The sequence below is a fragment of the Lissotriton helveticus genome, chromosome 3_1 (assembly GCF_964261635.1).
Source record: "Lissotriton helveticus chromosome 3_1, aLisHel1.1, whole genome shotgun sequence".
Classification (NCBI taxonomy): domain Eukaryota; kingdom Metazoa; phylum Chordata; class Amphibia; order Caudata; family Salamandridae; genus Lissotriton; species Lissotriton helveticus.
The window spans coordinates 36,743,404-36,768,750 of record NC_136061.1 but is presented as its reverse complement, the minus strand read 5'-3'; the positions used below and the strand labels follow the sequence as shown (position 1 = coordinate 36,768,750).

Here is a 25,347-nt window from a genome sequence, read left to right as displayed (position 1 = left end):
AGTTAAACAAAAACTCCGGGAAATGAAGCTCCAATATATGCTTTTGTATCCGGCCAAGCTCAAGGTACTCTCCCAAGGCCGTGCACACTTCTTTGAGACGCCAGCGGAGGTCTGGGAATGGCTTGAGATCAGGGGGGATGACTTGCCACCGGGTGAGCGAGGTGGCCCACGTGAGACTTGGGGGACCAGACCACGGAAGAGACTACGGGGGAGAAGAGGTTGCCAGTCTGGCTCCCGCGGATCCCCTGAGCCGCGGCCTGTGGTGGGGGCCGATGGAGCTATTTGTATGGAAGCCTCACTGCTGGGAGCGGGTTTAAGCTCGACTGGGGATCCTGCCCCTGGTGATACTTTAGAGCCGGACACCTTGCAGGAAACGCTACCGGATATAAACTCCGCGGCCCCGGAGGTCCCGGAGACGGCCCTCTCTGAAACAAGATTGGAATAACTGTTTGGTATTCGCTGAATATGCTTCTCTGGGCCGATCTCCTCAGATTGGGCGTCCTCGTCCTGCCACCTTGGTGGGCAGCCACGCTTTCTCCTTGTTGGTGGGGCTCCTGGTTATTGGACCGAGCCGGAAGGCTTGTGCACATGTGGCCTGTGTTGTGGGGGGAGGGGGGGGCCGCCTATTGATACGAGCACCTTTGCGGCCACTCTGCTAACGGAGGTGGGAAGACATGCCCGGGTAATGTGTTGGAAGTATTGGGTCTCTTGGGGAGCTGGGAGGGAGGGTGGGAGGGGGTGGACTTGTTGGGAGTGAGTGGTGGCTGTGTGTGTTGTATGGGGTGGCTGTGTACGTCCTGGCACTGGCAGGGGAAGGGCAGGGTGGCGTTTTTCTTTGTTGCTGTCCTTTTGCTCGTGGGTGGGGGTGGGGAAGTTGTTTTTGAACAAGTTCCATGTCTTGGGGAGTTTTTGGAGGGTGGGATGGGGTTCTTGGGGAGGGTTTTGCTGACATCATGTGCGAATGTTCCGGATGTTGGGATTCCTGAGGGATGGGTTCTGTTTTACGCAGACATTGTTGCTGGCATCAGGTGTATATTGAGTTCGAGTTGTGGAGGGTCACCTCGTGGTGCTCCTCCTTTCCGCTTACCTATTGTGGGGACCGAGTGGGAGCGGGGCGTGTTGTATTTTCACTGTGCCCCGATTGGGCGTAATAGCTGGACATGGGATTTAAATTTTTAACGTGGAATGTACGTGGGTTGGGTACTTGCACCAAGAGACACAGAGTGCTCACCTTTCTGAAGAGACATGGAGTCTCGGTGGCTTGCCTGCAAGAGACCCACTTGGATGACGATGGTGCGCAGCGCCTGTCCAAGAAATGGAGGGGCCAGATGTTTCATTCCTCCTTCTCTACATATGCTAGGGGTGTCCTTATTTGGGTGGCTCCGGGGATCCCCTGCGCTGTCCAGTATGTCGATGCGGATGTGGAGGGTAGATACTTGTTGGTGCGAGTCAGATTAGATGATAAGGAACTCTTGCTGCTTAACACCTATGCCCCAAACACTGATGACCCGGCTTTCTTCTCTCGGATCCAGGACCTGGTGGCCTCTGGTATGGATGCACCCCTCCTTTGGTTTGGAGACTTTAACTGTATCTTGCACCCAGAGTTGGACCGCCATCCGCCCCGGTCGGGCACTAAGCCCCGTATGACGGCACGGTTGCGGGACGTGATGCACAACCTTGGGGCGTTGGACGTGTGGAGGGCCTGTCACCCTACGCAGAAGCTCTATACCTGTTACACCCCGACGCACGGTACCCATAGCAGATTGGACCGCGTATTGGCGGCTAACCTTGCCCCGTCTCTTACCTTGACGGTTACCCATCAGGCCCGGTATTTGTCGGACCATGCCCCTGTGACGTGTGTGGCGCAGTGGCCTGATCGGGTTACACGGCCCCGCACATGGCGAATGCCCGCTGACCTCCTTCAGGATCCAGTGGCTAAGGATCATGTAGAGACTTCACTGTTGGACTATGTGAACCTTAATTGGGGAGGGGACGAGCTGCCCTATTCTGCTAAATGGGATGCGTTGAAAGCGGTAGTGCGGGGGTGTGTATGGGCCTCACGTATGGGGTCAGAAAACAACTGCTATCTGAGTTGCAAGATGCGGAGGCTGCGCTTCGGCGCGCCCAGTCCCGCCCTGACCCGGATGCCCTAGATCGGCAGGCTGAGGAGGACGCTCTGGTCTCGATCCACGATATCCTTTCTCGGCTTGATAAATTTACTCTGGGCCAGTACAGGCAGAGACTCCACCGTGAGGGCGATAAATCTGGCCGCCTGTTGGCCTGGATACTTCGCCGTGAGTTCGCACCTGAAAGGATGGTTGCCTTGCGCCACCCGCATTGGGTTATGGTCCACTCTGAATCCGATATCCTCGAGGTACTTCGAAGCCACCTGCAGTCTGTATATGAGGCGGACCCAACGGTTACGGAAGGTACCTATCAATCGTATCTTGAGGAACTGGACCTTCAAGCCTTGCCGGAAGCAACGGCGAAGGAACTAGATGCGAAACTGACACTGAGTGAGATAACTGCGGCAATGGCCGTCCTCCCTCGGGCCAAGGCCCCTGGTGGCGACGGCTATCCAGCAGAGTTCTATCACTCCTTCGGTCACGTCCTGGCCCCCCTCCCGTTGCAAGTCTATACTGAGGCTTTACAGACGGGCGCCCTTCCGACCACTATGAACCAAGGAGAAGTGTGCATGATTTTAAAGCCGGGCGGAGACAGTGCTGACCCCGCGGCATACCGTCCTATCACCTTGATTAATACGGACGCAAAAATTCTCACCAAGCTGTTGGCCACTCGACTCGCCCCACTTATGACTCGGCTGATACATCCCGACCAGTGCGGATTCATTCCGGGTCGTAATACGGCGATGAACTTGCGCCGTCTGAACCATATCCTGCATGAGGTGAGGGGTCGAGAGGGCCCTCATGTCTTGGTGTCAATCGACCTGGCCAAGGCCTTTGACACGGTGCACTGGGGATATCTGATGCAGGTGCTCCGGAAGACGGGGTTCGGACCTGAATTTCGCGCTTGGATCCGGGTGCTCTACGGAGCGCCCCGGGCCAGGGTGCGGCTGGGGTCGGCCCGTTCGGAGGAGTGGTTGTTGGGGAGGGGCACCCGACAGGGCTGTCGTCTGTCCCCCCTCCTTTTCGCACTTGCGATTGAGCCCCTCGCCGTATCCGCCCGCGCCGCACTACAGCGCTGGGCAATAGCCGTGGGTGGCACTGCTAATGTGATATCCCTATACGCGGATGATGCACTCTTTTATCTTGCCTCCCCCTCTGAGGCCCTTCCAGCCTTGATGAGGGTCCTGGACCGCTTTGGTGCGGCTTCTGGGTTGCGTATTAATCTTAATAAGTCCCTAGTGTTCCCGCTGTCGGGATGCGCCCCGGACCCCGACGTGGATAGACCCTACCAGGGCCTCCGTTGGGAATGGGAGGCGTTTCGCTACCTTGGCATTCAGGTGGCCGCGTCCGATGATGCCCTGCTGACTCGCAATGTGGACAGGGTGCTTATAGCCCCCCGCAAGTCTATCACCTTTTGGAATACGCTTCCTCTCTCTCTCATGGGACGGTTGGCGGTGGCCAAAATGGTGATGCTCCCTAGAATCCTATACATCCTGCAGAATACCTTATGTCCGTTGCCTTCCCGAGTGTTTCGCACCTTGGACTCGCTCCTCACTTCCCTGCTTTGGGCAGGGGGGCGCAGCAGAGTAGCTTTGCGCACGGTGGTGCGATCATGGGAGGAGGGTGGCCTCGGAGCCCCGCGATTCGAATTATATTACTTTGCGGCGCAGCTCCTCCCGGCGGCGAGGTGGTTTGCGGAAGAACAGAACTGGGAATTGGCTCTACTAGCAGGCACGGCTAATGACAGAGTCCTGAGAGAGGCGTTGATGCAGGGCCGAGGCACAGACGACACCTTGCCGTATGTGGTACGCCACACAGCCGAAATCTGGCAGCGGTTTGTTGAGAAGGTGTTGAGGCGAGCTCCTTTTCATAGGGAGCTCCCGTTATGGATTTTAGCCCTGGTACTCCGGTTGGAAGAGACTATGTCCTACCGAGAGTGGCGCTCTGGTGGATGTGAGGCACTGGCGGACCTCTATCCAGACGACTCTTTCCTATCCTTTGAACGAGCCAGGGAGTCCTTTGATCTGGGTAGGGGGCAATACCTTCACTATCGAAGCCTCCAAGATGTGGCCAAGACGACATGGCCCCAGTACCCGGAGGCTCCGCCAGTTACGCATACCCTGGACGTCATCTTGTCCTGTGGGCGAGGCAGACGGTTGATCTCCCTTCTCTACTCGGCCATGTGCCGGGATTCCACCCCCCGCCCCCGACGGCACCGCCCTGGGCGGCCTGGGAGGTGGACTTAGGGGTGTCGCTGGAACCAGATCAGCGGAAGCGAATAGGGCTTTTAACCCGCAAGGTCTCCTGCAATGCGCGTTTTAAACTGATACACTTTAACTTCCTCCACCAAACCTATATGACCCCTGTGTCCTTGCATCGTATCTCGGCTGATAGACCTCACACCTGCCCGCGATGTGGAGCGCAGAGAGCGGGCTTTCTGCACTTAGCATGGGCCTGTCCTCCAGTACAGGACTTTTGGAGGAAAGTGGTGCCACACATTACCCGGGCCACGCATATCGAGCTCCTCTTTGACCCGCTCCATTGTCTCCTGGCACTGCTACCCAGGCCCAGGAAGAAAAAGTTGTCCTATAAGTTCCTGCAACTTCTATTGGTCCTAGCGAGGAGACGAGTGGCCATTACATGGATGGGTCGGAGGGCACCCGACCTTTCTGTTTGGCTGAGAGATGCGAAAGAATGGGCTCTAGCTGAGGAGACGCACATGCAGCGTACTCGCAGAGACGAGAAATTGCAAGAGGACCTACTTGCCTGGAGGGTGCTATGCATGGAGGGGCTAACGGAGGATGAATCAGATGCCGCCAGTGATGAACTGTTTTCTCCTGCTGATCCAGAGTCCGACAGTCCTGGGGAGGGGTCAGAGTTAGGGGGGCTTGATCGGGTGTAGAAGCCCATAGTACCCACGCCGAGTTCCCTTGTAACGTCTGCTTGAACACAGCAGGGATCCCCATAGGTCCAGCCGCTTCATATGATCCATGCCTTAGCTTGTCCTCACACTAGTGATTTACCTCCTTAGAAGTTGTACTACTGATGCCTATGTTTGTTTTTGGGGGTTTTCTGATTATTGTTGTAATATTATATGTACTCAGAATTTGTAGCGTAAAAAACAGCGAATGTATTGATGGTTTGGTATCCTTAGCACACGAAGGCACTTCTTCTATCCTCGCTACATGCCTAGTCCCTGCGCCGCCCAGCCTCCGGGATGTGGGCCGTGATTGGCTGTGTATTACTTTGGAGTTGGCATGCTGTTATTCCTCCTGCGTATATGCTTGAGGTGTCATTGTAAGATGTGCATATTCTATATTTTCGCAATAAAAACATATTTTCAAAAAAAACATAAAACCTGACTCTTTAAAATTTCTGAGTATTCTCTACTGAGGACCTGTTTCTCCCAGTAGCCCATATGTAGGCACGCATAACTGGGTGAGAAACAGGCACCCATTGCTACTTCCCTGACCTGATTAAAAATCTGGTTATTAAATAAAAAGAAATTGTTTTCGAGGCAGGTTAAAATCATGGCAGACAACATTTTGTTATGCAAGTTCATATCATTAGATCTAGTGTCTAGATAAAACTCCACAGCGCGAATACCATCTCGGTGGTTAATACTTGTATATAATGTGGTCACATCTAGTGTTACTAGGAGATAATCTTCTTTCCACTCTATACCACCTAATTTCCTTAGAAAGTCACTGGTGTCTTTTATGTAAGATGGAAGTTCTTTAACATGAGTTTGTAGAAAATAATCCACATATCGCGATGTGTTCTCCAGTAAACCACCACAAGCCAATATAATTGGCCTGCCTGGGGGACTTAAAATATCTTTATGAACCTTCGGGATAAAATAAATTGCAGGGAGTTTGGGGTGATCATTTTTTAAAAACTTGATATTCATTGTTTTATTGGTTACATTTTCTTGCGGAATGCGTTGTTTGATAGTACAAAGTTTTTAGATCCTTAGTAACTTTCTCACTGAACTGATCCAGATTGTCCCTCAGCATTATGGGGCAGAAGGTTGACTTAGGTTTAAAGGGAGTCCGGGCCATTACCCTTTCTTCCGTTCCCCTTTGGTATAGCTCTTGAGATATTACAATGCCTTCACCATGTAAATCCTCCAAATCATTCAATAAGATTACCTCTTCAGTAGACGTCACATCTAGATTGGTGAATGATGGTGCATCAACAGGCCTTTGAGTTACTGCATTATTTCCTCGCATTGCATGGTACTTGCGAAGTTTTAGCTTGTGAACATATTTATAAACGTCCACCCTGGTGTTAGCATAATCAAAGTTTATTTGTGGGCTATACGATAAACCAAGAGATAATGTGTTTGTTTCATTTTCGCTAAGTTTGGTGCTTGACAGGTTAATTATAGTACTCACATTCACATCTTCTGATGTTATTTGCGTTGCCACCTCCTGTTTACCTTTTTCTTGGTTTTTGATTTTGTGGTATCTGCGTCTGGCCCTTCGTTTGGAGTTCCTGTTTGTTGTGCCCCTGCATTTCTCACATTGGACCTTAGGATCTGTCTTCGATCCTGGCGCAAGCAGTCCACCTCTTGGGCCAGGGAGCGTGTTGGAAACCCCAGCTCTTTTGATGTGCCTGGTTGGTCCACCTCTGATCCACTATCCACAAGTGAGCTCAGATCCGAAGCAGAGGATTGTAAGGCAATACTTGTTTGTTGCCCTTGTATTCCTGTCGCAGTGCTGGAAGTTTTTACGCTGTCATATTTTTTTGCGAATGTGAATACCCGCCCCTGCTCATAATCGCACTTATCTCGGTGAAATTTGAAGGTTTTCCTTTTCTTGACAACCTCCTCCTCCTTTTGCAACCTTATGAGCATTTCATTCCTATATTTCTGGATTGTATCGGTCTGCTCCAAATTAGCGATCTCATTATTAACATCATCTATGGCATTTTGTAATTTTATATATATATGTGTGTTTTTTACAGGGGTGTTATAGTTAGTTGGACATTTCATGTGTACAAAACCATAGAAATTCCCCCGTTATAGTTAGTTCAGCTAACTATAACTGGCGCGCCCGCAATGCACTGCTGATGACGTCACATATTACATCACTCATGACATGCTCAGTAACATCACTCATGACATCACTGATGACAGCTCCCCGTGTGGAAAAGCAATCTGCTTTGTTTTTTGAAAGAGAGCAGGTTTCCCTGCTCTCTCTTCCAAAAACCAAACCAGAGTTTGCCTTGACAGTGCGGGAGCCGTGCTCCCACCCTGTTAAAGCAAACAGCAGGGTCCCGGGGGTGGGCACCCCGGGACACTGTAGGAGCCGGCCCTGGTGGGTGGTGGTCCCCAGGGCCATCACAGGCTCCAGGAGGGGGGCCGCGCGGCCCCCCTCCCATCATTGACAAAACCCTGGAGGGTGGTGGTCCCCGGGGCAGCAGGGGGCCGTGTGGCCCCGCTAATTACTAAAAGCCCCCGGGGGTGGCGGTCCCTGGGGCAGTAGGGGGCCGTGTGGCCCCAGCTAATTAATAAAAGCCTCTGGGGGTGGCGGTCCCCGGGGCTTGGGGGGGCCTCCAAGGCCCACCCACACATTTAGAAAAAAAAGCCCTGGGGTGGTGGTCCCCTGGGTTGCAGGGGGGCCGTGTGTCCCCCACAAATATTGTTGCAAAGCCCCGGGACTTCGCCCACCCGGGGGCTAATTAATAGCGAATCGCGGTAGACCGCGCTTCGTTTTTTTTATTTTCGCGGCTGAATCCGCGGGTTCCTCAGCGCATCTTACCAATTAAAAAAAAATTTTGGGGGCCCAGGGGGTCCTTGTGGGGTCCCCTGAGCAGGCCTAGGGGGCCAGGGTGTTCTACCCTGCCCCCTATTCTTGTTTTGCGTGTTTATTTTTCTCTTTTCTTGTGCCTGGGTTCTACTGAGGCAGAAGATGGCTGCCAACACTTCCTGGTTTGAAGTGTTGACAGCCAATTAGAATATAGCTTGTGACTGGCAGGGTGCGCGGATCCTCCGTGCCTCTATGTATCAATATTTTTTTCGTTTTTTTTCTCAGCAAGTACTGAACGGATTTACACCATTTAACAATAAGAGTTCTTTCTGAACCAAGGGCTACCTTTTTGCCAAATTTGGTGTAATTACGTTCAGCAGTTCGGGCTGTAGCCGTGTCTAAAGTTTCCTATGGAAATTAACATGGAGAAAACACGTTTTGGGACCCACCTTTTTTCTCGGCCCCCGCTTTGCTGAATCACCCCGAAACTTTCAAGACAGGAGCTGACCGGAGCTGACCTTATGTTTTTGTGAAGATTCGTCAACCGGCACCAAAGTTATTGGGAAAACTATGGAAACTAGGTCCTAACTATATAAAAAAGATATATATATATATATATATATATATATATATATATATATATATATATATATATATACACATACATACATACACCATTTCTACTGAGCGGTAGTACAGCGCTTCACTGAATTTACTTCCACATCTTAGGTTACATTCGCTTGTATCAAATTATATTTGATATAAAAAGGCATGCGAGCACTTTTAGCACGGTTACTAACTCTCATTACCTTCCTATCCTGCTTCATTATCCAGCAAACAATAATTGCCAATCCTACTCCCCCACTGACCCCTCCATGAGAAGCTGACATCTTTGGTTGGAAGCTGTGCCCAGCGCTGGGGCAACTGAGAAATACAATATAACGAACATGAATGGATTTTGGCACTACATCAACACTGTACTATTGTTCGTGTTTTATAGCGCCAATTACAATCATCTAAACTAAAATATATCAAAACAAATTAATGGTTGACAATGTACGGGTTAATTATACATGTAATTGTCAATGAGGGGAATGTGATCATGTAATAGAAATGAGCTATGAGAAGGAGCATCAGTGAAAGGGGCAGGGTAACACCTCATCAGAAGGCAGAGCCGGCAGAGTATCAAAAGAGGGGGGCAGCCTGACCCAATACAGGAACTGAACACTGGCAGAGCACTGACAGAAGGGGAGCAGGAACACACCTCACCAGAAGGACACAGAGGCAAAGCACCAACAGAGGGAGGCAGAGCGACACCTCACCAGAAGGACACAGAGGCAAAGCACCGACAGAGGGAGGCAGAGCGACACCTTGCCAGACGGACACAGAGGCAAAGCACTGACAGAGGGAGGCAGAGCGACACCTCGCCAGACGGACACAGAGGCAAAGCACCGACAGAGGGCGGCTGTGCGACACCTCGCCAGAAGGACACAGAGGTAAAGCACCAACAGTGGGGAGCCAGAGCGACACCTCGCCAAACGGACACAGAGGCAAAGCAACGACAGAGTGGGGCAGTGCGATACCTCAACAGAAGGACACAGAGGCAAAGCACCGACAGAGGGAGGCAGTACGACATCTTACCAGAAGGACAGAGAGGCAAAACAGCGAAAGAGGGAGGCTGAGTGACACCTTGCCAGAAGGACACAGAGGCAAAGCACCGACAGAGGGAGGCAGAGCGACACCTCGCCAGAAGGACACAGAGGCAAAGCACTGACAGAGGGAGGCAGAGCGACACCTCCCCAGAAGGACACAGAGGCAAAGCACCGACAGAGGGAAGCAGAGCGACACCTCGCCAGAAGGACAGAGGAAAAGCACCGACAGAGGGAGGCAGAGCGACACCTCGCCAGAAGGACACAGAGGCAAAGCACCGACAGAGGGAGGCAGTACGACATCTTACCAGAAGGACACAGAGGCAAAGCACCGACAGAGGGAGGCAGAGCAACACCTCGCCAGAAGGACACAGAGGCAAAGCACTGACAGAGGGAGGCAGAGCGACACCTCGCCAGAAGGACACAGAGGCAAAGCACCGACAGAGGGAGGCAGAGCGACACCTCGCCAGAAGGACACAGAGGCAAAGCACCGACAGAGGGAGGCAGTGCGACACCTCACTAGAAGGACACAGAGGCAAAGCACCAACAGAGTGAGGCAGAGCAACACCTCGCCAGAAGGACACAGAGGCAAAGCACCGACAGAGGGAGACAGTACGACATCTCACCAGAAGGACACAGAGGCAAAGCACCGACAGAGGGGGGCAGAGCGACACCTTGCCAGACGGACAGAGAGGCAAAGCACCGACAGAGGGAGGCAGAGCGACACCTTGCGAGACGGACACAGAGGCAAAGCACCGACAGAGGGAGGCAGAGCGACACCTCGCTAGACGGACACAGAGGCAAAGCACTGACAGAGGGAGGCAGAGCGACACCTCGCCAGACGGACACAGAGGCAAAGCACCGACAGAGGGCGGCTGTGCGACACCTCGCCAGAAGGACACAGAGGTAAAGCACCAACAGTGGGGAGCCAGAGCGACACCTCGCCAAACGGACACAGAGGCAAAGCAACGACAGAGTGGGGCAGTGCGATACCTCAACAGAAGGACACAGAGGCAAAGCACCGACAGAGGGAGGCAGTACGACATCTTACCAGAAGGACAGAGAGGCAAAACACCGAAAGAGGGAGGCTGAGTGACACCTTGCCAGAAGGACACAGAGGCAAAGCACCGACAGAGGGAGGCAGAGCGACACCTCGCCAGAAGGACACAGAGGCAAAGCACTGACAGAGGGAGGCAGAGCGACACCTCCCCAGAAGGACACAGAGGCAAAGCACCGACAGAGGGAAGCAGAGCGACACCTCGCCAGAAGAACAGAGGAAAAGCACCGACAAAGGGAGGCAGAGGGACCCCTCGTCAGAAGGACACAGAGATAAAGCACCAACAGAGGGAGGCAGAGCGACACCTCGCCAGAGAGACACAGAGGCAAAGCACCGACAGAGGGAGGCAGTGCAACACCTCACCAGAAGGACATCGAGGCAAAGCTCTGACAGAGGGAGGCAGAGGGACCCCTCGTCAAAAGTACACAGAGCCAAAGCACCGACAGAGGGAGGCTGAGTGACACCTCACCAGAAGGACACCAAGGGAAGGCACTGACAGAGGGAGGCAGAGCGACACCTCGCTAGACGGACACAGAGGCAAAGCACCGACAGAGGGAGGCAGAGCGACACCTCCCCGGAAGGACACAGAGGCAAAGCACCAACAGAGGGAAGCAGAGCGACACCTCGCCAGAAGGACAGAGGAAAAGCACCGACAGAGGGAGGCAGAGCGACACCTCGCCAGAAGGACACAGAGGCAAAGCACCGACAGAGGGAGGCAGTACGACATCTTACCAGAAGGACACAGAGGCAAAGCACCAACAGAGGGAGGCAGAGCAACACCTCGCCAGAAGGACACAGAGGCAAAGCACTGACAGAGGGAGGCAGAGCGACACCTCGCCAGAAGGACACAGAGGCAAAGCACCGACAGAGGGAGGCAGAGCGACACCTCGCCAGAAGGACACAGAGGCAAAGCACCGACAGAGAGGAGGCAGTGCGACACCTCACTAGAAGGACACAGAGGCAAAGCACCAACAGAGGGAGGCAGAGCAACACCTCGCCAGAAGGACACAGAGGCAAAGCACCAACAGAGGGAGGCAGTGCAACACCTCACCAGAAGGACATCGAGGCAAAGCACTGACAGAGGGAGGCAGAGCGACACCTCGCCTGAAGGACACAGAGGCAAAGCACCAACAGAGGGAGGCAGAGCAACACCTAGCCAAAAGGACACAGAGGCAAAGCACCGACAAAGGGAGGCAGAGGGACCCCTCGTCAAAAGTACACAGAGCCAAAGCACCGACAGAGGGAGGCTGAGTGACACCTCACCAGAAGGACACCAAGGGAAAGCACTGACAGAGGGAGGCAGAGCGACACCTCGCTAGACGGACACAGAGGCAAAGCACCGACAGAGGGAGACAGTACGACATCTCACCAGAAGGACACAGAGGCAAAGCACTGACAGAGGGAGACAGTACGACATCTCACCAGAAGGACACAGGGGCAAAGCACAGACAGAGGGAGGCTGAGTGACACCTCACCAGAAGGACACTGAGGAAAAGCACTGACAGAGGGAGGCCGAGCGACACCTCGCCAGACGGACACAGAGGCAAAGCACTGACAGAGGGAGGCTGAGGGACACCTCACCAGAAGGACACTGAGGAAAAGCACTGACAGAGGGAGACAGTGCGACACCTCGCCAGAAGGACACCGAGGCAAAGCAACGACAAATGGAGACAGTACGACATCTCACCAGAAGGACACAGAAGCAAAGCACCGACAATGTGGACGTGGGAATCACAGTGACATTTCACCAGGAGAACTCACTGGAAAATCAGTAATAGAAGGGGGCAGGATGACACTTCATCAGAAGGACAAATAGTCCAAATAGGCAGACCCCATACCATGCAGAAGAGGGGTGTCAGAGTGGCACCTCACCAGAAGAGCACACTGGCAAAGCAACGACAGCGGCGGACAGCGTGACACCTCACCAGAAGAGCACACTGGCAAAGCAACAACAGAAAGTGGCAGCATGAACATAAACAGAAGGACTTACTCGCAGAGAGGGGAAGCCAGTTAACACTCCACAAGGTAAACATACTGGAGACAAAGGCAAGCAAGGTGGTACCTCTCCAGAAGGACACACTGGTAGAGCCCAGACAGGCAAGGGGGAACAGGGTGACACTGCAACAGCAGGATTCACTGGCACAGCAACAACAGGGGTGACATCTTATTCATAGGTGTTGGGTTGGAAACATGCCCTGCATGATGGACCATGATGATGAACCACAGAAATGCAGACAGGCCTTCCAGTCAGTTTTGCCTGTACAATGTCTGGCCTTCTCTAATGGTGAAGTAAGGCTCTGGGTAGTTTGATCTGGGAGGGGCATCTGTTGGGATGGGAGTGTTCCCTTCATGGTGGACAGTCTTGACCCTCTGCTCTTTGCACTCGAGTGAGAGTATCTGGTATCCCGGGTTTTGAATTTGTTCACAGCCTCAGGCTAATCCAGTGTACACATGAAGGCTTGGACCTTACCCCTGACATGAGTAAGGTCCTGTGACCTGGAGGGCCGCACTGATATTCCCTTTCTTGACTGACAGTGGCCTACCGTCCCTGTCAGCGGTTTATCATGCGGAACGGTGGTGGTGGCGTACTGTGATTTGTGAATCAGTAGTTGTGACCAGACCTTTATATATGTGCTACTGGAGTGGAGGCCTACTAGCCCAAACAGCTAAAGTTGGGCTTCTATGCACTAACCCAGATCCTTGCGCTAACATACTAGGTACATTTTATGCATATGTGCTTATGTGATCTGTGTGTTGCACATACTGTTACTTGTACTTAATATAGCGCACGACTCACTCCAGAAGGAGTATCTCGGCGCGGTGCTGCTCAAGTGAAGAGGGCACGGTGTAAAGCCATGTTTTTAGCATCTTCTTAAAATTCATGACGGTGGAGCAGGTGCGGATGTGAGATTATTCCAGTGTTGCAGGGTCAAATATGAAAACAATCTGCCACCAAATCCGGCAGTGCAAATGGGTGGGTTCTGCAGGAGAGTTTTGTTTGAGGACCTTAACTGTCTAGGAGACAGATAATAACTCGGTTACGAGCACATGAGAGCAGGTTGGGTCTGGTATAAAGCCGTGTGCGTCAAGCAGCAGAGAGGGAGGGGGCAGGAGCAGCGGCTCCGCTGAGGCAAGCATCATGAGACAGAATGCTGGATCTTCAGTTCGGACAGATAATGGCACGAATAATAATGGCACCATCAATGCTAACATAGGAAAGTACATGGTTTACATGTGCAAAGGTGGAGCATTTCAGGCCTAAGCAACACAGCAATGACATTTCAAATCTAACACCTCTTTGAATAGGCAGCCAATGCAATTTATTCAGTTTGGTTAGCCGAGCAACCTATTTTGCATGACTTGTAATTTAGCCAGCAAGGTGTCATTTGCTGATACCAGCAGTGCATTTCCGTAAACCATGCAACTGGTTACAAGAGCCTGGACAAGGGTGTTCCTAGAGGTGGAAGAGAGCCAGGGAAACCTTTTTTTAACAGCCTCATTGTGGAAAAATAAAAGCTGCATGTAGCATTAACTTGATCTCTCATAGATAATGTCTGATCTATTTGTACTCTCCAAATTTCTCACCAGTTGCTTGGGAGAAGGGGCTGGACCAAGGTCCGAGGGCCACCAGTCAGCCGACCAGAGCTTTGTGAGCATCTCCGCCTGATTCACCGTGTCTACTTCATCATTTGCCTGGGGTTAAACTATGCTACCCACTCAAGTCTTACTCTCAATTCCACCAAGAATTCCTGCATAGCTCTCGAGATGAAGTGCACCCCATTATCGGGCACCAACACTCTGGGTATTCCTTCTTCCATTAACGTTTTCATTAAAAACTTTACTACATCGCTTGTATTCACCTGATCCATAATTGTCACAAAAAAAAACACTTACTTTGGTGGTCCATGTAAATCAATAGGAACCGGTCCCTTACTCCCAATTTATCAACCAACCCTCTAAAATGTATGGCTAACCTCTCACACGGTCTTTGTGGCAAGTCTATGCTTTTGAGTGGTGGCTGTCTAACTATTTTTGTTTCATCACGGTTTCCCACACGCATAACAATCTTGCTCAATATCTTTGACCTCACGCTGCATGTTTGGCCGCTAGAAGTGCCTCCCCCCTCCTTGCTATGACTCCTTCATGCGCAATCATAACCAGCCTACTCACATTGTCCGGTAGAACACTGCTGTCACGCCGCCGTATCTTGCTTTCACAAATAAAATACAACTTCAACTCTCCCCTTAAATATCCTGAACCATTCCAACGAATCTTTCCAGGAACTTCATGTTTTTCTCCAGCTCTCACCCATTTCCCCTCAGGGGCAGCAACTTCTACTCCACTGAAAATCCATTTCTTTCTATTTCTGTATATAACCTCTTCAATTCGCAGCTGTGGTAAACAATCACCTGCAACATTCTTCGCCCCTTCACACATTCTACTACAAAATTATAATCCATCAAAGTTTGCTTCCATCGTGGTATGCCTGGTGTTACACTCCCTTCCAGACCTCGCCCACACGTGAAGATACGGAATAGAGGTTTGCGATCCATTCTGACTGTAGATGGAAAACCCCCATAGATAGTACCTAAAATGATTGATTCCCCAACAGTAGACCTTGCCCTCGTTTGCTATTGCAGAATAAGAGACTTTACTCTTTGCCATCATCTCGAGGCAAAGCCTATGATTCTTTCATGGCCATCCACTTTTCTGAGGGAGCAGCTTCCACCCCCACATTACTGGCACCTGCAGTGACAAAGGCTCCCTTACAGGCATTGGAATGGCCTAAAGTTGATGTATTAGCAGGAGCCCTTTCATGTCTTCAAATGCACTTTCACACTTCCTAGTAGATATACACTTCATTAGCACTCTCATTGGTTCAGCCACTTCCACAAAGTTACATACAAATTACGGAAACAATTCAGCAGATTCAAAATCGTTCCTTGTTCTCCGGTCGACAAGTGGCCTCACTGGCTTCATAATATTCTTTTTAAGCTTGTACCTTTTCATTCTACTACCTCACATTCTCAGTCTCATATCGCACTCCTGCAAATTCTTTTTTTTTTATCCATGCTTTCTCCCATTATCACTGTTTTGGCATCTTTCGCTTCCTACTGCTTTCTCGTTCTTGCTTTTGGTCAAAGTGTGATGGTAAAAAATAAGTAATGCTCCTAAAAAATTAATTCCAGTGTCTAGAAACAGCAGTCATCAGCACACATAGGTCAGAGAAGGCAACAGAGTATCATATCACATTACCAACACCCAGTCGCAGAGCACAGGAGCCTGGCAACACCCTGCAGAGAGGACAGACTGACTGAGAGGGCACTAGGGCGACAACTGACTGTAAAGATACACTGGCTCCAAGCACACTATCAAGGAGGAGTTGGCCTAACGGCTAGGGCGGTCAACTTCGAATCTGGGGAACTGGGTTCATGTCTTGGCAATGACGCTGAACATCCTCTGATTCTTGGCAAATCACTTAATCTCCCTCTGCCTAACAACAACAACAAAAAAATACTAAAAATTAATGTGTCCTCATGTAACGCAACTGGTGCTATGTAAAGCGCTGTGATACCCGATTCGGGTAAAGTTTACGCTATATAAAAATCTGTAAAATAAATAAAATAAAAAAGGAGTAAAGTGCTAACAAACATAAGGTGCACTAATAGAGAGACCACAGACAGAGAAAGTGAGAGCTCAGAGGAGAGAGGGAGGGAGCGGCCTTCCCCGTAGCCGGGACAGGGGTACCTCGAATGGTGGGTCCTCCAGCCTTGTCCTGCATTAGTCTCTCTGGGTGCGACTTGCTGTAGCAGTTCAGATACAGACGACTTGCGTAGATTGCAGACCTATAGAAACAAACAGGAGTCAGGAATGAGGACAAGTATCTCCTTTAGCATAACTTGCCTAATGCAAACTTAGGTCGACCTTACACCAAGCAGAGCAAACTCAGAGTTTGCTTCCTTGTACAGCACTCAGTGAGAGTACCATCCGCAACCAGGGAACGTTCAGGTCACCATTCCCCATCCATACTCTCTATAGCTAACAGTTTTTCTCTTGTACAAAAGAATCACACCCAATTATTCTCCTTGGTATTAGATCTTTCTAATCTAATATTCAGCACTGTACATATTTATTTTGAGATTGCCAAAATGCCAGTGTATCTATCTTATTGGGTATCTTCCTTTTCTTTTAAAGCTTTCACGCACTCATCGTGTTTTTCATTATACCACATCACCGCAGCTCAGCTGCTCCATCCTACTCACAAGAGTACCTGATGAGTTGTTGCTCCTGGTGTGTAACTCAAATTGTTATTGTCTTTCATTCTACTCTCAAAATTACTTTTTTCATCTTGCAGATTCTTAAATGGTGGGAAATCTGAAAGAACCTTCTCCTGTTTTCTTTTGTCCAACCTGGACTTCACCTTTGATTTTCCAAAAGCCTCTGCATCGGCCGAGTCCATCACTCCTGCCCCACATCTGTAGCCAGATGTTGTCTCTTCACAGATGGGCCTAGTTTCACCCAGATACTGGTCCTGGTGCTTTATCTTCAATCCCTTAGACTGCCAGAGCCGTAACTGACAGCTGGAGACACCAGATACCTTGTTTGCTATCATGAGACACTTCTAGAGTCATTTAAACTCTGGCGGGTGACAGGCCAGTTTAGTGGCTGCAATGGATTCCGCTCCCCTGGCTGAAATCCAATGTCAATCAGGTGGAGCGCTCTGTGCCTCTCTTGCGATAAAAAAGTTCACTATACAACAAATGCACCCTCATTGTGTGTGTCTCATGGAATCAGATAATATCTCATTTTGGGGTCTGATGTGAGTAATTTCTGCACTCCCCTTCACCCATGCAAAATCGTCAGAATTTGTGTATGGTAAAAAGGTTGATAATGGGGAACTGTGAAAATTCTGGTTTCAGTACAACCGGACCTACCTGTTGTTCTCCAATCTTACCGGTCAAACTCTGAATCCAGTGTTAAAATCAGTTGATGCCAAGTGGGTCTATTTGCGCTCATCCTTTAGAATGAGGATATTCAAAAATGTACAACTCAGAAGTGAGAAAACACCAAGCTGAGCAGCACTCGTTCCCATGAGAACGCTCTGTGCTATGACTGATTTCACCAATAGGATGGAGCTCTCGTCTCTCCAGAGCCGGTCCTTCGAAAGGATTCGGACACTCCACCACTCTAGTCCATGTCCCAACCTCCTCTTACTAACCACAACCCCCAGCATTACTGCCCTCCTTCCTACTCACCCTGCTGATTTGATCTGACTCCAGAAGCCATCAGTTTTGTACACGTAGAGGCTGCCATGCCCAGCCAGGGCGGTGAAGATGTCCTGCTCCAGACGGATGACCTCCGCTCGGTGCCAGCCATTGGAAGTTTCCTCGCTGTGTGACAGGAAAGGAGACATGAGCAAAGGAAAGGCCGACTCCGAAGGGAATGTAGGAAAAATACCTCCTGGCACTGAAAACTGTCGCTCCCCACACAACACTGCACCACTCCAGTCACTGGCTCAACACCACGACACCCCGGGCCTGCACATCAATCCCTGCCACTGTGTCTTCACGTGATGTGCATTTCCCCCCCACAATGCAGATTACAGACATATTCCGGAGCCTCTTCTCCTTCTCACACTAATGCACACCTTTGCAGCCTTCCACATTTCCAATCCTACATACTAAGCATGCTGTCCGTACACAAACACAGCTCTCTGTGTCCGACCACCCAACCACATTACGCAACTTGCTGTCGTCTCACAGTCCTTCATCCTCCCATGCATCTCCGTCAGGTGGCCCTTTCTGAACTGAAACATACCAAAGGTGATGGGAGGCTGCTTGCAATAAGTCTAACCGCTGGCGATGACTCGGGCAGCAATCTCACGTCTTCTGAACTTCACACAGCTCCATGCCAGGTGATTTAAATACATATCCAACCCTCCTGTTCGAAGACCCGACCCATGAAGTATGTGGGTGCTTCATAGACCACCAGCTACGTGGAGATCCTGCCTCAAGGTACATTCTTCAAATACGACTCGGACTCTGGAACAAATGAGACACACAAACACACACACACCTCTCCTCGAGGACCAAGCATCCTGCAGATCCGCACTCCTTCACCCACAGGCAAGTACTTGGGTCACACAGTCTGTGCACAACCTACCCTGTGAGTTATCAATTTCACCAGCTTCCTTCACCATGTGACAAGTGTGAGCTACTTTATTGCACCGGTGAGATACACGCGTGAATCCAAGCCCCATGTAACCATTTCAACATGAGATCATACAGAGGGGTGACGCAGCTCTCCAGAGACTGCTGTCCTTGAACCATAATACAGCAAAACTGGAGCCCCTGGTGTAGGGCCGCACAATGAGACGGCACCAATGGTCTATGCATGAGCTCCCTACTGACTGGCATCGCATTATACCTCAAATTCAATGCCCAGTGTCTGTCCTGCTAAAATCTAGGACCAAGTGTAAAGTCCGTGACAGTGGAATTTCACCTACAGAATGCCCAGTTTCTCCATGTGCCCGTCTCCTAGGAAACCAGCATACAGCGTCTAGTAAGGCTCTGCATCATCCAGTGAGAAACCCCTAGCTGGGCACCCTAAGTCTCTCTAGCGTGTCCTCCCAGGTGATGGCAGACATCCTATACTGACCTCCATACCCCACAATGCCTCCGAGGTGTATGTCACTGCGAGCCGTTTCGCAGCGCACTTCAGTGGTGAGTCTATACATTAGGCCTGCAGCCTGCACCCTTTCCAAGCATTTTACTCGGGACAGTTAGTTATCATTTAATGCAGGTTGGGTCCAGGTGCCAAACCTGCTTTAGAAACCTACATGCGGAGTAATCCTGGCCACGTAATATCTGGTACGGCAAGGAATCAGTGAAGCCAAACTGCTATCTCTCTGTCAGACATGTCCGTGCTTCAACACTGTGACAGCCGAATAAAATTGAGTCATAAAAAAATATAGAATCTATCTAGGTATCCATTTGTTGTCTTTTGGTTCCCCTGAAGATTTTTTTATGCACCTCTCAACCCCATCACTGCACAGGAGCTAGAGGACAGAAACCCAAACAGGAAATCTAGGGATACCGACCGAGAAATACCTGCTAGAGTTTACATCCAAAGCGAACATGCTAGCTGCTGCATACGACACCATTAAAATAACTTCTTTCTACAGCTGAGGCTAAGGGAGAGGAATAAAGTGACAGATGCTTGCAATGTACAAATCCTGACCAAAACCCTACCCACTATGTTGCACTCTTCAGCAGCACTGAGCAGCTACTGAGGAGGTCAGGTCTTCAGCGGATTACTTTACCACTGCCTCTCCCCATAAGAGGGAGCATTATCAATACGATGATTAAGTCCAACGAGAAATGTCTCCTCTGGACTTAAGTCCTACATCTAACTAGCCAGGTCCCACACCAGGGCAGCCTGCTCATGCTTCGATGGCTATTCAGCAGTTCTCGTGACAAAAGGCATGTGAAGCTTAATACTGTAGCAGCAGGAAACCATGGTGGACCCCAAGAATACAAATATAGTCTACCCATTTTTACGTGACTAACCATGTCGGACTAAAATGTTTTTGAATTTTGTTGGAAGGTAAAATGAATTTATTTCTTTAATAACAATCTTTTTTGTTGGATATTTTTTCCAAACTGTGATTGTTCTATTACATTAAAAAATCGTCAAAATGGCGGCACCTCCATCGTACACTTGCCTGCTGTATGTTGGGAACTCTGCAGAATGAGCCGCCCTTTACCGTGAAGAAAGGGCATGCATATTTGGTGCAAAAAGCAGGATCTCCTATTGGAGCCCATTGTGTGACCTCACAACTGGTCTCCAGCTCGGACGCTTGACTGCGAGTGCTGATGGACTGTGAGGCAGGACTAAGAGACACTCACCTGATACAGGAACACCTAAATGAGGCAGGCAGGAAACAGGAGCATTGAAGGAGTGGGGGATGGAGGAGAAAAAGAGACAGCATGAATGGATATGACTGATGGGGACAAAACCAGCCAAGGACAAGGGCAATGAGACAAGCGGGTGGGGAGGGTGAAGGCCATGAGTCAGAAGGGAGTGAAAGAAGAAGACACGAGACAAGAGGGAAAGATGAAATGAGTCAAGAGGGTGAGGAGAATGAAGGCCATGAGACAGATGGGAGTGAAAGATGAAGAAGTGAAACAGGAGGGAACGATGGAAATGAGACAAGAGGGATGTAATGATGGGCCACAAGACAAGAGGGTTGATAAACAAGACCCAAAAGACAGGACGTGTGGTGTTTTAAGGGCATTAGACACAGGGCATGGAGGACAAAGATAACCGGTAAAATGAGTGAGTGATGACGACCAAAAGACAGAAGGGTATGAAGGCCAACAGATGAGAGGCAGAGGAGGCTGAGACCAGCCAGAAACAGGCCTTGGGTTGCTTGTGTTTATGGAGCGCTTAGCCGAGCAATGTTCCTACTGGAGCAGGACCAAGGATGGCTCACATGTGGCTGTTCCTTCCAGAAGGGACAAAGGGGACAAAAAACTATAGACCAACGCGTCGTTGAGTAATTGCCAGTAGCTGGCACTGGCATGCAAGCTTTCCAGCAATCATCTTTCCATTTCCCTCTGGAGGAAGATGAGACCCAGAGGGAAAAAGGGTTCTGAAACAGAAAGGGAGTGAATGATAAGGGGTACTGGAGGGGAGAAGGGTCATCAGACAAGATTACCAAGTCAAACACCACATTAGATGAGGGCAGACAAGTGGACAAGTACCATGAGGCGGGGGTTGCTAGGAGGCAGAAGGGGGTGCAGGATGACGAAGAGTAAGACAGAAGTGGAAGATTTCAGGACATATGAGGAGGTGGAAGACAAAAGGACAAGACACGAGGTTTGAGGAGGCGACAAACCCAGAGAAGGCGACAAACCAGGAAAAGGTGGTGCGTTAATACATGATACAGAAGTGGTGAAAGTAATACGGGATACACTGATGACAAAGGCAAGGAGACAAGTGACGGTGAAGGCCTGATAGAGAGTGTGGCAGATGGGACACTACGTTACACACGATTGATAACATTAAAAGTGCATTACATCCTATGGCACATTTAATGCGGCGGCTAGAATAACCATCACTTTTGTGAGTATCACATCTTCCAAACTCTGGATCAGGCCTTTAAAATGAGTTGTTTTCATATAATGCTCCACACAGCACTTCTGCTGTTTCTAAGTGCTGCAAGTAACAGATATTACTACCCATACTACTCAGTTTGCCTAGATGTGCAGGGATGGAAAGCTTTATCTGCCTTGCTGGATCTGAACTTGTGCCAGCATTTACCAGCTGCGAGCGTTCAGCTCACTATGCCATCCTCCGATCATCATGAGACAGTAGGGATGGAGGACAAGGCCACAAGACAGGAAGGACAAAGGAAGTGGGCCAAGAAAAGGAGGATACTAAAGAAGACAGACATAAAACAGAAGAGTGCGGTGGCCCTGAGACAGCAGAAGATAAACAAAGGGAGACAAAACAGGAGACAAAGAAGGCTATAAGGCAGGGGACAATGAAGCAAATGGGACACAAGTGGTTCAGGATGAGCGACATGGGATATCACGGGCCTGGACACACCATGCGTGTTATGTTCACGCCAGGCACAACATAGACACACTGTACATGCTGGATTAATGAATACATTGGGGTGTACCACAAGAGATGCAAATTTAATTCAGCAACTGCAATATCAGGGCTACTGGTGGGGAGGAGGGTCTGTCAGCAGCACCATGGGGAAGGGTTAGAGGCAGCGGGGGGATAAGTTGAGGAATTGACAAATACCGGGTGAGCAAAGAAAGGCAGGCTCAAGAAATCAGAAGAGAAAGGGAACAGCTGCATGAGAGTAGATTGTTTAAGGACATTTGTTACTTTGAATAAAAGTTTACCGAGTTACTCCTTTTTAGGGCAGGGTCCTCTTACGCTGTAGAGCACGGGGATAAAGAACGGTGACTGCTAAAGAAGTACCACAATTCCATGAAATCAACACTTGTTCTTGTGATGTGGACAAAACTACAACAGCAGGTCAGAGTACAAAACAATGCACTAAAACATTACCAGTTTGAGCTTCAGAAGATGAATGGGATGCCTACAAACAGAATGCAAGTTTATTGTAGAAGGCATGACAGCAAGACGTGAACCAGCAACCGAAGAATGGATGGATGGATGGATAGGTTTTTATATAGCGCAATATCACCGCCAGGTCTCAAAGCGCTTTGCATTGGGAACCCGTCCTGGTTTTTCCCTGTGAGATAGCCTCTACTGGGTATCCCCAAGGTGAAAGCCAGGCATCCCGCCGCGGGGGGCCGTAGTGGAGATTAAGCAAGCTATTGCCCAGAGTTGCAGAGTGTGAACCTGTGATTCGAGTAGGCACCGAAGCAAGAATTACCGAGTCCGTGGACATTTTGGGCTCAAGACCCTGCCGCGTCGGGAATTGAACCCTGGTCCCGGGTCTGATCTCAGCATCCGGGTCTGCCTCCTCTAACCAGTGAGCCACACTTCTCCACTAGACATAACAGTAACTTGCCAGCCAGAATCTGAAGGCCTGGCAGCAAAACACAAGACTGAAATCTCCCAAATAACGTGACTTGACAACATGATGTGAGGCTGCAGCAGAAGGTGGTCCGACAGCAAGACCGAAGACTTAATCAAGTAGTACAAAAAGGCCAGACAGCAAAATACAAAACTGCAGCAAAAGGCCTGACACCAAAAGACAAGTCAGCAATAGAAGACGGGGTGACAGCTAGATTCAAGCCTGCAGTGGATGGCCAGGGGGTAAGCCACCAGCTTGCAGCTGAAGGCCTGGTATCAACACATGAGCCTGCAGGATCTGACATTAAGACAAGAGTCTACAGAAGGCAGCCTAATTTCAAGACACAAGCTTATGGTGTGCGGCCTGATATCAAGACATTCGTCTAGAGGACACAGCTTTGCATGAAGACGAAAGCCTACAGCAAAAGGCCTAATACCAAGACATGAGGTGCAGAAGGTCTGTTACGGAGGCGTGAGTCTGCAGGAGAATGCTCGACAGACAGACTTAAGTCTGCAGTAGAGATGACTCCACATCAGAATGCAATCTAAAGCTCAGTAAACCAAACGTCAAAACAACCAGACCAGAGCCTAGGGAGTAAAGGTCCTGGATCCGTCATATGGGGTTCTAGGAACTGAAAGGCAATACAAGCTTTGCTAAAACCATGTGAAGAGTATGAACTTTCTGTGCACCTTCCATCTGTTCATCTTGTCTTTCCAGGTTATCTTATCATCTCTTACAAGCAAGAGAAAGATGATTTTTGCAGCTCTGTATCAAAGATGAGCTAACAAATATATAAGATGAATGCAATGTGTCTTGTTTGGGAAGGGTTAAACTTCACACTCAGATAAACATTGCAGATCAGAACCCCACATCTAAGTTCAGCTCAGACACCGTTTTTAAACTTGTGGTTAAAAGTGTAGTCAGGGCGTAGCATGAAGGGATGTGTTCCTGATGTTTGATGCAACTGACACCAAAGCCTGGGCCACCGTTGTCCTTCGTGGCTCCGTCTGCTTTGAGACATCTCCATCTTGTTATGGCGGTCGTGCAGCTTCTGTATTTGACTTGGTCTCCCGTTCTAAGAGAAAATTTATTTTCATTAAGTGTTTCAGCAGTCCGATTAAAGTGAAATAAAAATACTCAGGCTAGTAGTCAAGAGAGAATTTCAAAATTATATCTGCAATTCCTCTAGGTTGTCAACAAGTGGATTAAATTTACATCTCTTCTAAGGACAGTTCCTTGGATAAGAAAGTAAAACACGGTGTATCACTGGGAAAAAGGACGTGCCGGCACAAATGAAGCATCTATCACAGCAATAGGACTAGGCTGTTTGAATGAACTCTCAATGGCATGATGCGTTTTCAGCTCACTCCAGGTGATCAAAGCAGGCCCTGGGGAAATCTTACCATTCTCATTAAGAATAAACACTTGATTGGAACAAATGGAACGAATATCGGGGCGACAATTGTGTTCCACCTGCTATCACCTCCCAAGAGGAACATGCAACGCCTGAGTCCTGAATTTGTCAGGACCACCTGTGTGGCTCAATGTAAAGATGTAATTGTAATTTAACGCGGCTTTATTCCTCCAATCTGTACGCATAATGGCGATGCTCTGTGTCTAATAAAAAGAGTAAAAAAAAAAAAAGAACAAACACTTGAGAAACCCTTTGGTCAAGGTCTCTTCATAATCAAGACTGCACAGGGTTCAGTCACCTACAGATTGTGCTTGAAAACACAGAAAGAGCCACTGCCCAAAACAAACCTTCGAACCCTCTTTCTTGAGAGTTTGCCCATCGGCCCTTCCTCTGCTATGTTCAAGGAGATGCCAGCACACTTTTAACAAATGCTATCAGAATGAAATTTGTTAACGAAAATTAGGGGTCAGCTGCATCCACTGGCTATTAACGAAATGAACAAACCTCCTGAAGAAGGCCACAATATATGTCACGGTGCTGTGACATTCCAAGCACACCCTTTAAAAAGCAGCGATTCGAATGGTGCAGAGATGTACATTGTTGGACAGGCCCCATGAAGGGCTCGCTCCCTCCCCGCATGACAGGACCCCGACACCGGCCCTCCGGGGGCTACCCACAGAAGCAACCCGCAACCCGTCCCCTACGGGACGCCTACTCCCGGATATCTCTGTGTCACTGGCTCGGGCCACCGTCAGCACCATCGCCCGGCCCAGCCGCCATCTT

At 49.8% G+C, this 25,347-nt stretch overlaps 1 protein-coding gene across 1 annotated transcript in view; it reads right to left on the bottom strand.

Annotated features, from left to right (window-relative positions):
- Positions 1 to 25,347, bottom strand: part of GMPPA (GDP-mannose pyrophosphorylase A) — a 99,189-nt gene that overhangs the window by 13,025 nt on the left and 60,817 nt on the right. Inside the window, exons 8-9 of the mRNA XM_078679191.1 lie at positions 17,842 to 17,976; positions 16,334 to 16,431 (exon numbers count right to left, since the gene is read on the bottom strand). Coding sequence (XP_078535317.1) covers positions 16,334 to 16,431; positions 17,842 to 17,976 — 233 coding nt within the window. The remainder of the gene's footprint in view (positions 1 to 16,333; positions 16,432 to 17,841; positions 17,977 to 25,347) is intronic.